This window comes from Rhinolophus ferrumequinum, chromosome 23, assembly GCF_004115265.2.
Source record: "Rhinolophus ferrumequinum isolate MPI-CBG mRhiFer1 chromosome 23, mRhiFer1_v1.p, whole genome shotgun sequence".
In the NCBI taxonomy this organism is placed as follows: Eukaryota; Metazoa; Chordata; class Mammalia; order Chiroptera; family Rhinolophidae; genus Rhinolophus; species Rhinolophus ferrumequinum.
Window position 1 is genome coordinate 20288168 of NC_046306.1, and position 12383 is coordinate 20300550.

The 12383-nt window shown below is 37.4% G+C and overlaps 1 protein-coding gene across 1 annotated transcript in view; it reads left to right on the plus strand.

Annotated features, from left to right (window-relative positions):
• The window catches only part of TRPC4AP (transient receptor potential cation channel subfamily C member 4 associated protein), a 62006-nt gene that overhangs the window by 15855 nt on the left and 33768 nt on the right, over positions 1-12383 (plus strand). The window contains exons 4-6 of the mRNA XM_033094472.1: positions 3711-3768; positions 5734-5789; positions 8738-8866. Coding sequence (XP_032950363.1) covers positions 3711-3768; positions 5734-5789; positions 8738-8866 — 243 coding nt within the window. The remainder of the gene's footprint in view (positions 1-3710; positions 3769-5733; positions 5790-8737; positions 8867-12383) is intronic.

Sequence of the window (12383 nt, forward strand, 5' to 3'; positions counted from 1 at the left end):
GGATAGTTTCATTTGAGTGCATCTGCCTCATTATTTTAACCATCTCTGTAGTATTCCCTGGTATAATGGTACCATAATTTATTTACCCAGGCCTCAGTTGATGGGCATTTAGAGTTTTCTCACACCTTTCCTATTGCAAACAAGAGAGCAGTAAAGGTTTTTGTACATACTTTTGTGTACATACGAGTATATACTTTTGGGATCAAAGCATATGTGTCTTTTATTATTTATAAACTTGTCAATATATATACCTAAGAGGTTTTATCAACTTACATCCCCAATAACAAAGTATAGGACTGTCTGTTTACCATGCCATCACCAACAGTGTGTATATGTGTGTTTATGGACTTTGTTATTGAAGTATAACTTGTGTACAGAAAAGTACACAATAATTAACCACAAAGTAAGTTTACCTTTGTTACTACCACCCAAATCACAGAATAGAATGTTACGAGCACCCAGTAGCCTCCCTCACCAAACATTATATGTTAAGTATTTTAAATATTTACTAAGCAAACATGAGAAAAATTGTATTTCTTCATAGTTTTTTTAACAGCTTTTTATTGAGATATAGTTCACATACCATACAAGTCACCCATTTGAAAGTATACAATTCAGTGGTTTTTAGTGTATTCGTAAATGTGCAGCCATCACCACAGTCCATTTTAGAACATTTTTATCACCCCAGAAAGAAACTTCATATGTTTTAGCTGTTACTCCCCTACTCCTCCAGCTGCCAACCCTACCATCAGCAACTATTACTCCACTTTTTGTCTCTCTAGATATTTTCTTCTGGACATTTCATATGAATGGAATCGTGTATTTGTTACTGGCTTTTTTCATTTAGCTGAGTGTTTTCAAGATTCATCCATGTCATAGCATGCATCAGTACTTCATTCCTTTTTATGGTTGAGTAATACCCCATTTTGTATGTCCATTCTTCAGTTGATGGACATTTGGGCTGTTTCTACCTTTTGGCCATTATGAATAATTCTGCTGTTCACATTTGCATACAAGTTTCTGTGTGGACCTAGATTTTCATTAATTTGGGGTATATAACTAGAAGTGGGAGTACTGGGTCCTAGGGTAACTGTTATGTTTAATCCTTTGAGGAACTGTCAGACTGTTTTTCAAAGCAGCTGCAGCATGTCCACCAGCAGTGTAGGACGGTTCTAGTTTTTCCACATCCTCATCAATACTTGTTATTATTTGCGTTTTTTATTATAGCCATCTTAGTGGGTATGAAGTGGTATCTCATTGTGGTTTTGATTTGTATTAGCTAATGGTGTTCCACATCTTTCTATGTGCTTATAGGTCATTCGTATATCTTCCTTAGGAAAACATCTATCTCCTTTTCCCATTTTTTAATTGGGTTGTCTTTTTATTATGAGTTCTGAGAGTTCTTTGTATATTCTGTTCATAGTTTGTAAAATTTACATTCTTCTAGGAGTAGATTGAATATCTTTATGTTTGTTTGTAAGTTGTTTCTTTTTGCCAATTGTCTATTAATCTTTTGCATCCTTTCTATTTGTTTATTAGGCTTTTCTCTTACTGGTTTTCTTAGTTCTTCCAGGCTTTTCTCTTACTGGTTTTCTTTGTTCTTCCAGGCTGCAATAACAAAATGTTACAGACCGGGTAGCTTATAAACAACAAATTTATTTGTCATAGTTTGGAGGCTGGGAAGTCCAAGATCGTGGCCCTGTCAGATTTGGTGTCTGGTGAAGACCCTCTTCCAGCTTTTTCCTGTGTCCTCGCACAGGAATCTCTCTGTAGCCTCTTTTATAAGAATATAGTCCCATTCATGAGGGTTCTACCCTCATGACCTAATCACCCAGAGGCCCCACCTCCTAATGCCATTACATTAGGCATTAGGATTTAACTTACAAATTTTGGGAGGACACAAACATTCAGATCACAGCAATTTGTATTAATAGGTACTAGTAATTTTTTTAAGATCCTTTGTCATATGTGTTGTATTTTATTTTTCCTAGTTGTAGAATTGAATTTTGACTTTGTTCGTGGTACTTTTAAATGTAGAAAGGTTTACTTTTTAGGTTGTCAGATCTTTTCCATTTATGTTTTCAGACTTTTGTTTCTTGCTTTTCCCACTGTTGGATTATAAACTTTATCCTTGTTTCATTCTAATATTTTAAAGTTTTTATCACATACGTTTAAATTTTTGCACCATTCCAAACTTATTTTGCTATAATGAGCGAGGGGCTGGGATTTTACTTTTCCCCCCTGGATATCTGTCCTTATCCCCATCACTGGGATGGAGCATGAGGGAGGCTTTCAGGGTGCTGTGCTTATTCTGTATCTTGATCTGGGTGACGATTATACAGAAACAATATTCACTTTGTAAAAACTGGCACTGTGCACTTAAGACTCCCTCTCCTCAGCAGTTGCAGTTGCCCTTTACCATTTACTTACTAGCCAGCTCCGTGGACCCCCCTGCTTCACTTCTGAATCATTCATCAAGGAATTTACTTAATAGAAACCATGGTGTTTATGGGAGGAAAAAGAATTATGCGGGTCTGTAGCCCTGTGTCTAGTTTTAGTGGAAATATGGCTTTCTGTATCCCATCTTAGGACATCTTGGATCAATAGTTCTTGATTTTTTGGCATTTTTCTTTCCTGCTTTGAGTTAGATTAACTTCTCTAGGAATCTCAGTCTGTTCTTAAATATGGGCTTTTGCATGAGTCAGTGTGCTCTTTACTAACATTTAGTTGGATGCATTTTTCTTGCTGACCTCCCTGTTAGATCTTGTTGGTTTATAAACAGTGCTCAAGTCTTCTGTTTCTTTGCTGTTGCCTAGTTGTCCATTATTGAAAGAGGGGTATTGAAGTGTTCAACTATTATTTTTGACTTAACTGTTTCCTTCAATTCTGTCAGCTTTTGCTTCATTTATTTTGAGACTGTTGTTAAGTGCATCTTTGTTTGTAATTGTTATATCTTCCTGATGGATTGACCCTTTTATCATTGTAAATTGTTTTTCTTTATCTCAACAGAATGGGTTTTTATTTTTTAATTTTTTTTTAAGGAGGGTGCGGCTCACAGTGGCCCATGCAGGGATCGAACTGGCAATTTTGGTGTTATTAGCACCACGCTCTAACCAGCTGAGCTAACCGGCCACCCCAACAGAATGGGGTTTTTTAATGCATGCTTATTATAAACAGTTTAAGCAAAATTTTATGTGTTGTATTTAAAGTATGTAAATTGAAAAATGAATGCATATCACCTGTAGCCCTTGTAGAAATCAGTCTTGATAGTTTATGGTGTATCTTTTGAGATCCTTTTTATAAACTGACATTTGTGAGAGAACACAAATGTTCTTTAAGCAAAAAAGAATCATAGTAGTGATACTATTCGCCAGCTTTAAAAAATTAAAGCCACACTGGATCCCAGAGATTACCTAATCTCATATGCTTATTTTTAAAAATGAGAAAACTGAGGCCAGGGAGAGGCATTGACTTCCCCAAGTTTACATGCGGAACAGGTTACTGAGATGGGATTAGACTCCAGGTTTCCTGCCTCTTGGTATAGAGCTCATTCCCCTAAACCTCACTGCCTTCTGCCTATGTTGGGAACAACAGGGTCTTGTAACACTGTGACAAATATTTGGGCCATGAGTTGTCATGGCGAAGATTGTTTTATGAGTTGTGCTTTGAATTAATTTGGAAGATTTTATTTAAAACAATTTTTTTTGTAGCTCCTTGTAGAAATCCTTATGAGACCTACAATCTCCATCCGGGGACAGAAACTGAAAAGTAAGTATCCTTGTAAGCCACTTCCTCATTTCCAAACTGCTGATGTGGTGGTTTCCAGACGTTTCTCTTCTTTCCTTTCCCAACTCTTACTAGTAAGACATGCCTTACATTCAGCTGCAGGACACTCTCTCCACCCCGAAATAAGCAGCTGTGTTTATTCGTTTTGTACTACACAGAAGTTCAGATCTGGTGCTTTAAAAGAAAAAAATGAAATGGGAAAACCACTGGGCTAAAAGAATTGCATCTTTATCTTTTCAAATAGTCCTTGGGTCCAGCTGTGTTTTATTTTTGTTTTTTAAAGTAATTTTTGTTGTTATAAAGGTGATACGTGCTCTTTGTAAAAAGTTCAGTCGTTACCAGAGTGCATATGGGAAAGAGTAAGTGTTTTGTTAGCTCATTATTTCTTAAGCTGGGTAATGGTTGTATGACTATTAGTCTTCCTTATAACTTGTGCATGTTACAGATAATTCTTTTTAGGTATTCAATATTTAATCAAAAGAAAAGTTAGTGTACTTTACTTAGCATTAAAAGCCAGAGATCACTTAACATTTGATGAATGCTGTTCTACAAATACCACAAATATATTTTTTAATTAAAAAAAAAATTTCCTCCCTAACATCAATATGACGTATGAGATCTCATTTGTATGTACAGTAGCAGTTAAGAGGATTCATATTTATCTTTGATGTCTCAGCTTTGCTTTCTACTTAAATTGGTTCTTCTGTTCTCTGTGTACCCTCCTCATAACCCTCATGTCAAGCAGCATCTTGTAATTACTTGTTGGTGGACTTATTCTCTCTTTCTCCCACTAGATTTGTAAGTTCCATGAAGGCTGAGATCTTGCCTTTTTATTTTTCCCCCTAACCACTGTATATTCTATACCTGCTTTAGAGTAGGTGCTGAATAAATATTTGATGAATGAGTGGATTCCAGTTTCCTTCAAAAATGAAAGGTCTCGAAATACTGAAATATACTGGTCTGGTATTCCAACCTGCTTTGAAGTCATAAAATAAATAAACAATCCAGAAAGCCCAGGTTGAAAGGTAGTGATGAGGGATACAGGATGCCTGCATTATCTCCAGATTATACCAGATAACCCATCTGGTCAATCTAGCTTGGCAGGGCTGCCCATTGGTACCTCAGAGGGAGACCTAGCATTTTTAGAGGCTACTGCAGCATAGGAACAAATGGAAACAGTTTTTTAAGATGAAACTAATGTCAAACAAAACACTTTGTCCATGGTTCATACTCAGTTTTACCATCTTCTGGTTTGGGGGCATGACAGTTTAGTTTCCTTTTTTGTGCTACTCTCCTGTTCCTGCTCACAGAGAAGTAGCTAGTTCTTTATTGAACTTTGTAGGTCAGGGCATTAAAAGCCATTTCCCCAACATAAATAACAAAACAAAACACTCGGTGAGACTGTAGTAAAATGATATCCTTGTTTGCTGCTAGTAGAACTTTTCACTGCTAGTAGAACTTTCAATGGAAATTTATAACAAGAGCCATCAAGATGTTTATATTTTGGATTCTAGTAGTTCTGCTTTTGGAAATGTGGCTTGAGGAACCAGTTCAACATAAGCCTACAAAGGCTATACATATATATTGTTTATGTTTAGTCTGTTTAAATAGCAAAAAACCCTTAAAACAAACAAAAACCCTGGATATATCCTAAGCAAGCTACATGGCTTGCTTTAGATGATGACACCACTACAGGTTGAAATTATTAAGACTATAAAGCATAGTAAGAAAATGGCTGCTATAGCAAATGAAAAACTATACAAATTGGTTTGTAGGTTCTGAGGGCATCATGAAAATCTTTGGTAAGGACTGGAAGGAGATATGCTAACAGGAAAATAATTGTCTTGGAGGGGATTATAAGGAACAGTTCTTATTTTTCAAAAAATTGAATACTATTACACTATCTTTTCAATGAGAAAAATAACCAATTATTCCCTTCACTTTCAGTAAGTGATGAAATGTCCAAGGACTGTTTGAGCATCCTGTATAATACCTGTGTCTGTGTAAGTACCCCCTGCCTTTGGGGCCATATTTATGTCCCGCCACATCTGCAGTACTTGAGAAAAGAAGATTTGAGTGAGGGTGGTAGATATGACATAAAAGCTATCATCAGATGTTGGGGGAATGTGCCTGAGAACCAGAACCAGCAGAGAGATTATGGGGAGGCAGAAATTTCATAGTATAGTTGACCCTTGAACAACATAGGTTTGAACTGTGTGGGTCCACCTGTGTATGAGTGGACCTGTGCAGTTCAAACCCATGTTATTCAAGTGTCAGCTGTATTTTCAATCCTCAGTTAGGAATCTGCTGATGCGGAGGGCTGACTGTAGTTATATATGAATTTTCGAATGCATGTAACCCCTGTGTTGATTAAGGGTGAACTGTAATTGTTAAGAGCCAGGGTTACTTCAGGCCTGAAGATGTCCAAGTAGAGACTGAACAGTTCCTTGTCCAAAGGGATAGAAGCATTGGAAGAGTACCTTGTTATACCTCTTCCTTCATTTTCCTTGTTAGAAATCAAAACAAGAATCAGAAGCCCCACCCATATATTGAGCATGACACTTTACTAGGTTGACCCCTGAGTAAGAAATAATGGTGAATAAAAGAAGCAGTTCAGTGAAAGAAAAGAGCATAGTACTCAGTGCTAGAACTTGATTTTGAGATCTAGCCCTTGGCTTAGTGCTTAGTAGTTCACCTTCCCTGAGCTTTAGTTTTTGTCAATAGAGTGCAGTTAGTAATCATACTAACATCACAGGGTTGTTGTGAGGACTAAATGAGATGATAGATGTGAAAGTACTTTGTACAGCAATATACAGATGTCAGTGTTTATAAGACACAGTATCTGTCTTTTAGGAACTTCTGTGGTAAACTATAAACAGTGAATCATGATACAAGGCAGAATGAAACGTGCTGTTGTAGAAGTGAATCCTATATGCTATGAAAATGCAAAGGAACGTTTAATTTTATTTCTTGCCTCATTCAAAAAAAGGTTTCAGTAATTTTGCAGAAGTATGTAAAATTTACCAAGATTATAAATTTAGAAGTAGGTAAGAATGAAAAGGATAAAATAAGGTGAGGCTATAACCTACATCCAGGAATTGGGCTGATAGAAAAATATAGACCATAAAATCATCTGTGTTATGGATGGGGCACAAATTTGGGTTTAAGCTTCTTAGCAACCAACACAATAGAGAAATAGGTTTTAACACTTACACAGCTCAGCATCTGTAACAATGCTGTGCACCAGAAATACAATGCAAGCCACTTACATTACTTTAAATTTCCTTGTAGCCACTTTTTTTGTTTTAGAAAGTAAGAAGAAAGCAGGAATAGGTGAAGTTAATTTTAATAAGTTTAAAGTTAAAAATAAATATAAAGATATTTACATTATTTTTTTTGTACCGACCTTTTAAAATCTAGTGTTTTTTTAATTAAAAATAGAACTACCTTATGACCCAGCAATTCCACTCTTGAGTATTTATCCAAAGAAATCCAAAAGACATTTGGAAAAACATATGTACCCCTATGTTTATTGCAGTGCTATTTACAATAACCAATATATGGAAACAACCAAAATGCCCATCAATAGACAATTGGATAAAGAAATTGTGGTACATTTATACAATGGAGTATTACTCTGCTGTAAAAAAGAATGAAATCTTACCATTTGCAACAACATGGATGGACATAGAGAATATTATGCTAAGTGAAATAAGTCAGACTAAGAAAGACAAATACTATATGATCTCATATGTGGAATCTAAGGAACAGAATAAACGAGCAAACAAAACAGAAATAGACTCATAGATACAGAGAACAAACTAATGGTTGCTAGATGGGAGGGGGGATGGGGAGAAGGTGAAGGGATTAGAAAGTACAAATTGGTAGTCATGGGGATGTGAAATACAGTGTGGGGAATATAATCGATAATGTTGTAAAGATCATGCATGGTGTCAGATGGGTACTGGACTTACCAGAGGGATCACTTCATAGATTGTGTAGATGCCTGACCACTGTGCTGTACACCTGAAACTGAAGTAGAATAATACTGAATGTCAACTATGATTAAATAGATAAGTATGTATATATAGTCATGGGATGTAAAGTACAGCATAGGGAATATAGTCAGTGGTATTGTAACAGCTATATATGCTATCAGGGGTAGTAGACTTGGTGGGGTTATCACTTTGTGAGGGGTGTAAATGTCTATGTTGTTTTTGTATACCTGAAACTAATACAAAAGAAGAAAAAATTTAAAAAAGAAGGATGATCCAACTTTAAAATAATTAACACAATTATTTAAAATCTAGTTTGTTTATTTTATTAACACTCAGAGCATATCTTAATTCAGACTAGCCACATTTCAAGTGCTTAATAGCCACGTTAGTTAGTGGCACAAATAGGCATAGACAGATCTATAAGATAAAAATAAACTAATTGTTCAGGAAATGCACAATTATTTTTGCAGCTAAGGCCAGTAAGAAATTGTCCTTATTAAAAAAAAGACTATATGATGTCATTGGCTCCATCGTGTTTGACTTTTAGAGTTGCAGTCCCAGTACCTCTAGGGATTGGGCAGAAAATAGGAAATGTTTGAAGTGGCCCATGTTGTGCAAATTGTGACTAACCTGGAGTAAGCATGCCCTGCATTAAAGACATTTAAATTCAAAATTTTATGAGTACTGCTGGCTCTACTATATACTAGTTGTAGCTCCTGATTTAGATATAGGCAGATAGTCGGTCTAGAACCTATGACGGTTATCATGGAAAACCCCTCCCCAGAAAAATACATTTGCACACAATGTTTTGTATATAGTTTTAGGGATTTAAGACCTCAGACAAAAATTCCTGATGGGATTGTATTTCCAGTGTCTGGGAGGAATATCTTGCTCTTTATATTTTATTTTGTAATTTATAACCTATTCTGCCTTTTCTCTCCCCCTTGTGATAGACGGAAGGAGTTACAAAGCGATTAGCGGAAAAGAATGACTTTGTGATCTTTTTGTTTACACTGATGACGAGTAAGAAGACATTCTTACAAACAGCAACCCTTATTGAAGATATTTTGGGTGTTAAAAAGGTGAGCTATGTCCTCTGGCAGGTAGGTAACCAGATGGGGGAGGGTGTCTCAGACGATTGGATTCTGAAAAGTGAATTAATGTAGAGAGCTCTTTTAAAAAGAAAAATTTTTCCATACTCCTAAAGTTAGATTTTTGTGTGTGTGTTATTTAAATATATTCAAGTAAAAGTAGGCTATCCTCCTTATACTAATTTGTCTTAGATGGCTATAAAAGCTAAAGAAATATACAAGTTGAAATCAAACTAATTACAAAACTCAAGTTTAAATTGACTTCATGAATTTAATGGGATGGCTAATGTTATTTTGCCGAAACCAAATTGCCCCTCACTCACTAATTATTGTAATGCAAGATCTTTTTAGGATACCTGTATTGCTGTTTGTTGTGTAATGACTTCATCCTCCTACCACTTTTCTATATTTGAGCTGCTGTGAAAGCTTCATTCATTAGGATATGTTTCCCTTGGTGGTGATGTTTGACTTTCATTTATTAAGTTCATCTCAGTTTTTTTCCATTAGTCAACAGTTAAAGTTAATTGACACCAACACAGGAGACGCAAATATGAGCACTGAAGTCCTGACACTTGGTCATAAGATGGACATTCAAATAATCCAGAATATGCTTTGAAAAAAAAAAAAAAAGGGCTGGCCCAGTGGCTCAGGTGGTTGGAGCACCGTGCTCCTAACACCAAGGTCATCGGTTCGATTCCCACATGGGCCAGTGAGCTGTGCCCTCTACAGCTAAGATTGTGAACAAGGGCTCTCCCTGGAGCTGGGCTGCTGTGAGCAGCCGGAGGTCGGCATGAGCTGCCGTGGGCTGCTGTGCGGCCGTGGGGAGCGCAAGGCTCATAATGCCAGCATGGACCAGGGAGCTGTGTTCTACACAACTAGACTGAGAAACAATGGCTTGAACCATAATGGGGATGGGGAGGAGGCGGAAAAAGGGGAAAAAATTTTTTTAAATAGAAACATTAAATTAAAATTTTATCATTGAGAAGTCACAGACTCCAAAAAACACATCTATAGACCTCTGTTAGAGAATCACAATATTAGATTTTTTGTGTAATGATTGTTGGGAGCTGGAGCTTCCCCGTTTCTTGTTCCATACCTCCATGTTGGTTGCAGGTTTGGCAGATTTCTTTCTCTTAACTATTGAGGAGGCAGGAGCAGTCTCTTACAGTTGCTTTTGCTAGTGAAAGAGTACCCACGTGCATTGTGGTGACCCAGCTTTCATTTCTGTCTTTCTGCTGCACTTTCCCCAGGCCCTGTTTGTCATCGCCCAGTCAGAAGATGCATAAGTGGCCCATTGTCTGTTGGAACACATTGGAAATGTGTGCAGGTCCCAGACAGACCCTTTGTGCCCTTTGATAAAAAGGCATTGTTAGTTTTCCAATACTTGTGTGCTCCAGCCAGTGTGTGAGAGGGGGGCTTCCAGGGTAGAAACTCCAGATTCCCTGGCAGTATCAGCATAGGAGCCCAGGATTGCTTCAGTATTGCCAAAAATGGTGATGAGTTCTGCTGGACACTATGGGTACCTTGGTGCCGTTTGAAAGGGGGATCGACACCATAAAGAAGGAACCCACATAAAGAAGGCCACAGACTGGGAAAGGTTATGTGCAACCTATTGCAACTAACAAAGGATTGTTATTCAGAATTTATCCAGATTTCTTACAAATTGGCAAGAAGACGACAAATAGCCCAGTACAAAAATGGGAACTGATTTGAACAAGTATTTCACAGAAGAGAAACAGGTGGTCCCTGAATATAAGAGAAGATTCTTAACTTTATTGATAATTGGGGAAATGCCCATGAAGACCACAATGAGAGAGACAGAAAATTTGGTGAGAGTGTATATCATTGTCAACACTTCTGTACTGATGACACTTTTCTACATCAGCAGAATACATTTACCTTTCTTTTGTTTTCTAATTGAACGTGCACATACTCTGTGACCCCCTCACCTAGCTGTGCACTGCCCTGAGAACCATAGCATCCATTATTGTGGCTTGGGTCACCTGTAACCTCTGTCCAGGCACATTCTTGGGGAAGCTCTATCCCAGAATAGTCATTCTTACAAATGAAAACACTAAGTTGAAGTCACGAGGTTGTGAAATCAGTTCAGTGGATCTGCTGGCTAAATAGAAAAGATCAAAGTGAATCATGTAAGAGTATTGTTTGAAGTTTTTTTTTTTTTATATTTATACACATTTATACATTCACATATGTATGTTTACTGAGTTGTTAAGGAAATGTTATTTCTTATCTTGGGCATTGTCAAAATGGTTTGGAAGCCACTGCCCCAGAAAAAGTACACATGTTCATCAAGAAACACAGAGGGAAAAACTGAAACCAAGTCTATGATTCATCAACAGGAGAATGGATAAATGTATTCACACAGTGGAAAACAGGCATACCTAGGAGATACTGCGGTTCCGTTCCAGACCACTGCAATAAAGCAAGTTGTAATCTTCTTGCTGGTGGAGGGTCTTGCCTTCAGTTTGTTTAAAATCAATATCTGTGAAGTGCAGTAAAACGAAGTATGCCTGTATTATAATATATAAAGTAGTGGAAATGAATGAACTGTTGCTGTAGGGAACAACATAGCTGAATCAGAAATTATTGCTGAAGTCAGTTACAGAAGACTGCATATAGTATTACAGACTTCATATATAGACTGTACAAGGTCATTTTTATAAAGCTCAAAAGCAAGCTCAAATACATATGATAAAACTTTTTTTGAAGGCAATACAATAATAAAATTGAGGGTAGTTATTACCTCTGGCAGAGAGGCACGGAATATGATAGTAAAGGCACACACAGCTCGTCACTTTGTTATGCTTCATAACATGTTGTATGTATCAAATATTAAATAAAAATTAAAATACAGGGGCCAGCCCGGTGGCTCAGGCGTTAGAGATCCATGCTCCTAACTCCGAAGGCTGCCGGTTCGATTCCCACATGGGTCAGTGGGCTCTCAAGCACAAGGTTGCCAGTTCAATTCCTCCAGTCCCGCAAGGGATGGTGGGCCCCGCCCCCTGCAACTATAATTGAACACGGCACCTTGAGCTGAGCTGCCGCTGAGCTCCCGGATGGCTCAGTTGGTTGGAGTGCGTCCTCTCAACCACAAGGTTGCCAGTTCAACTCCTGCAAGGGATGGTGGGCTGCGCCCCCTGCAACTAGCAATGGCAACTGGACCTGGAGCTGAGCTCTGCGCCCTCCACAATTAAGACTGAAAGGACAACAACTTGAAGCTGAATGGCACCCTCCACAACTAAGATTGAAAGGACAACAACTTGACTTGGAAGAAAGTTCTGGAAGTAACACTGTTCCCCACTAAAGTCCTGTTCCCCTTCCCCAATTAAAAAAAAAAAATTAAAATACATTGCGGGTTTGAACTCTGCAGGTCTACTTATATGCAGATTTTTAATTAAGAAAGAAAAAAAAGTTTTTTTTCTTCCTTAAAATCTGCAAACGTGTATTACATGAACTTTTCTCATTTTGAAACATCCTTATATTCCTC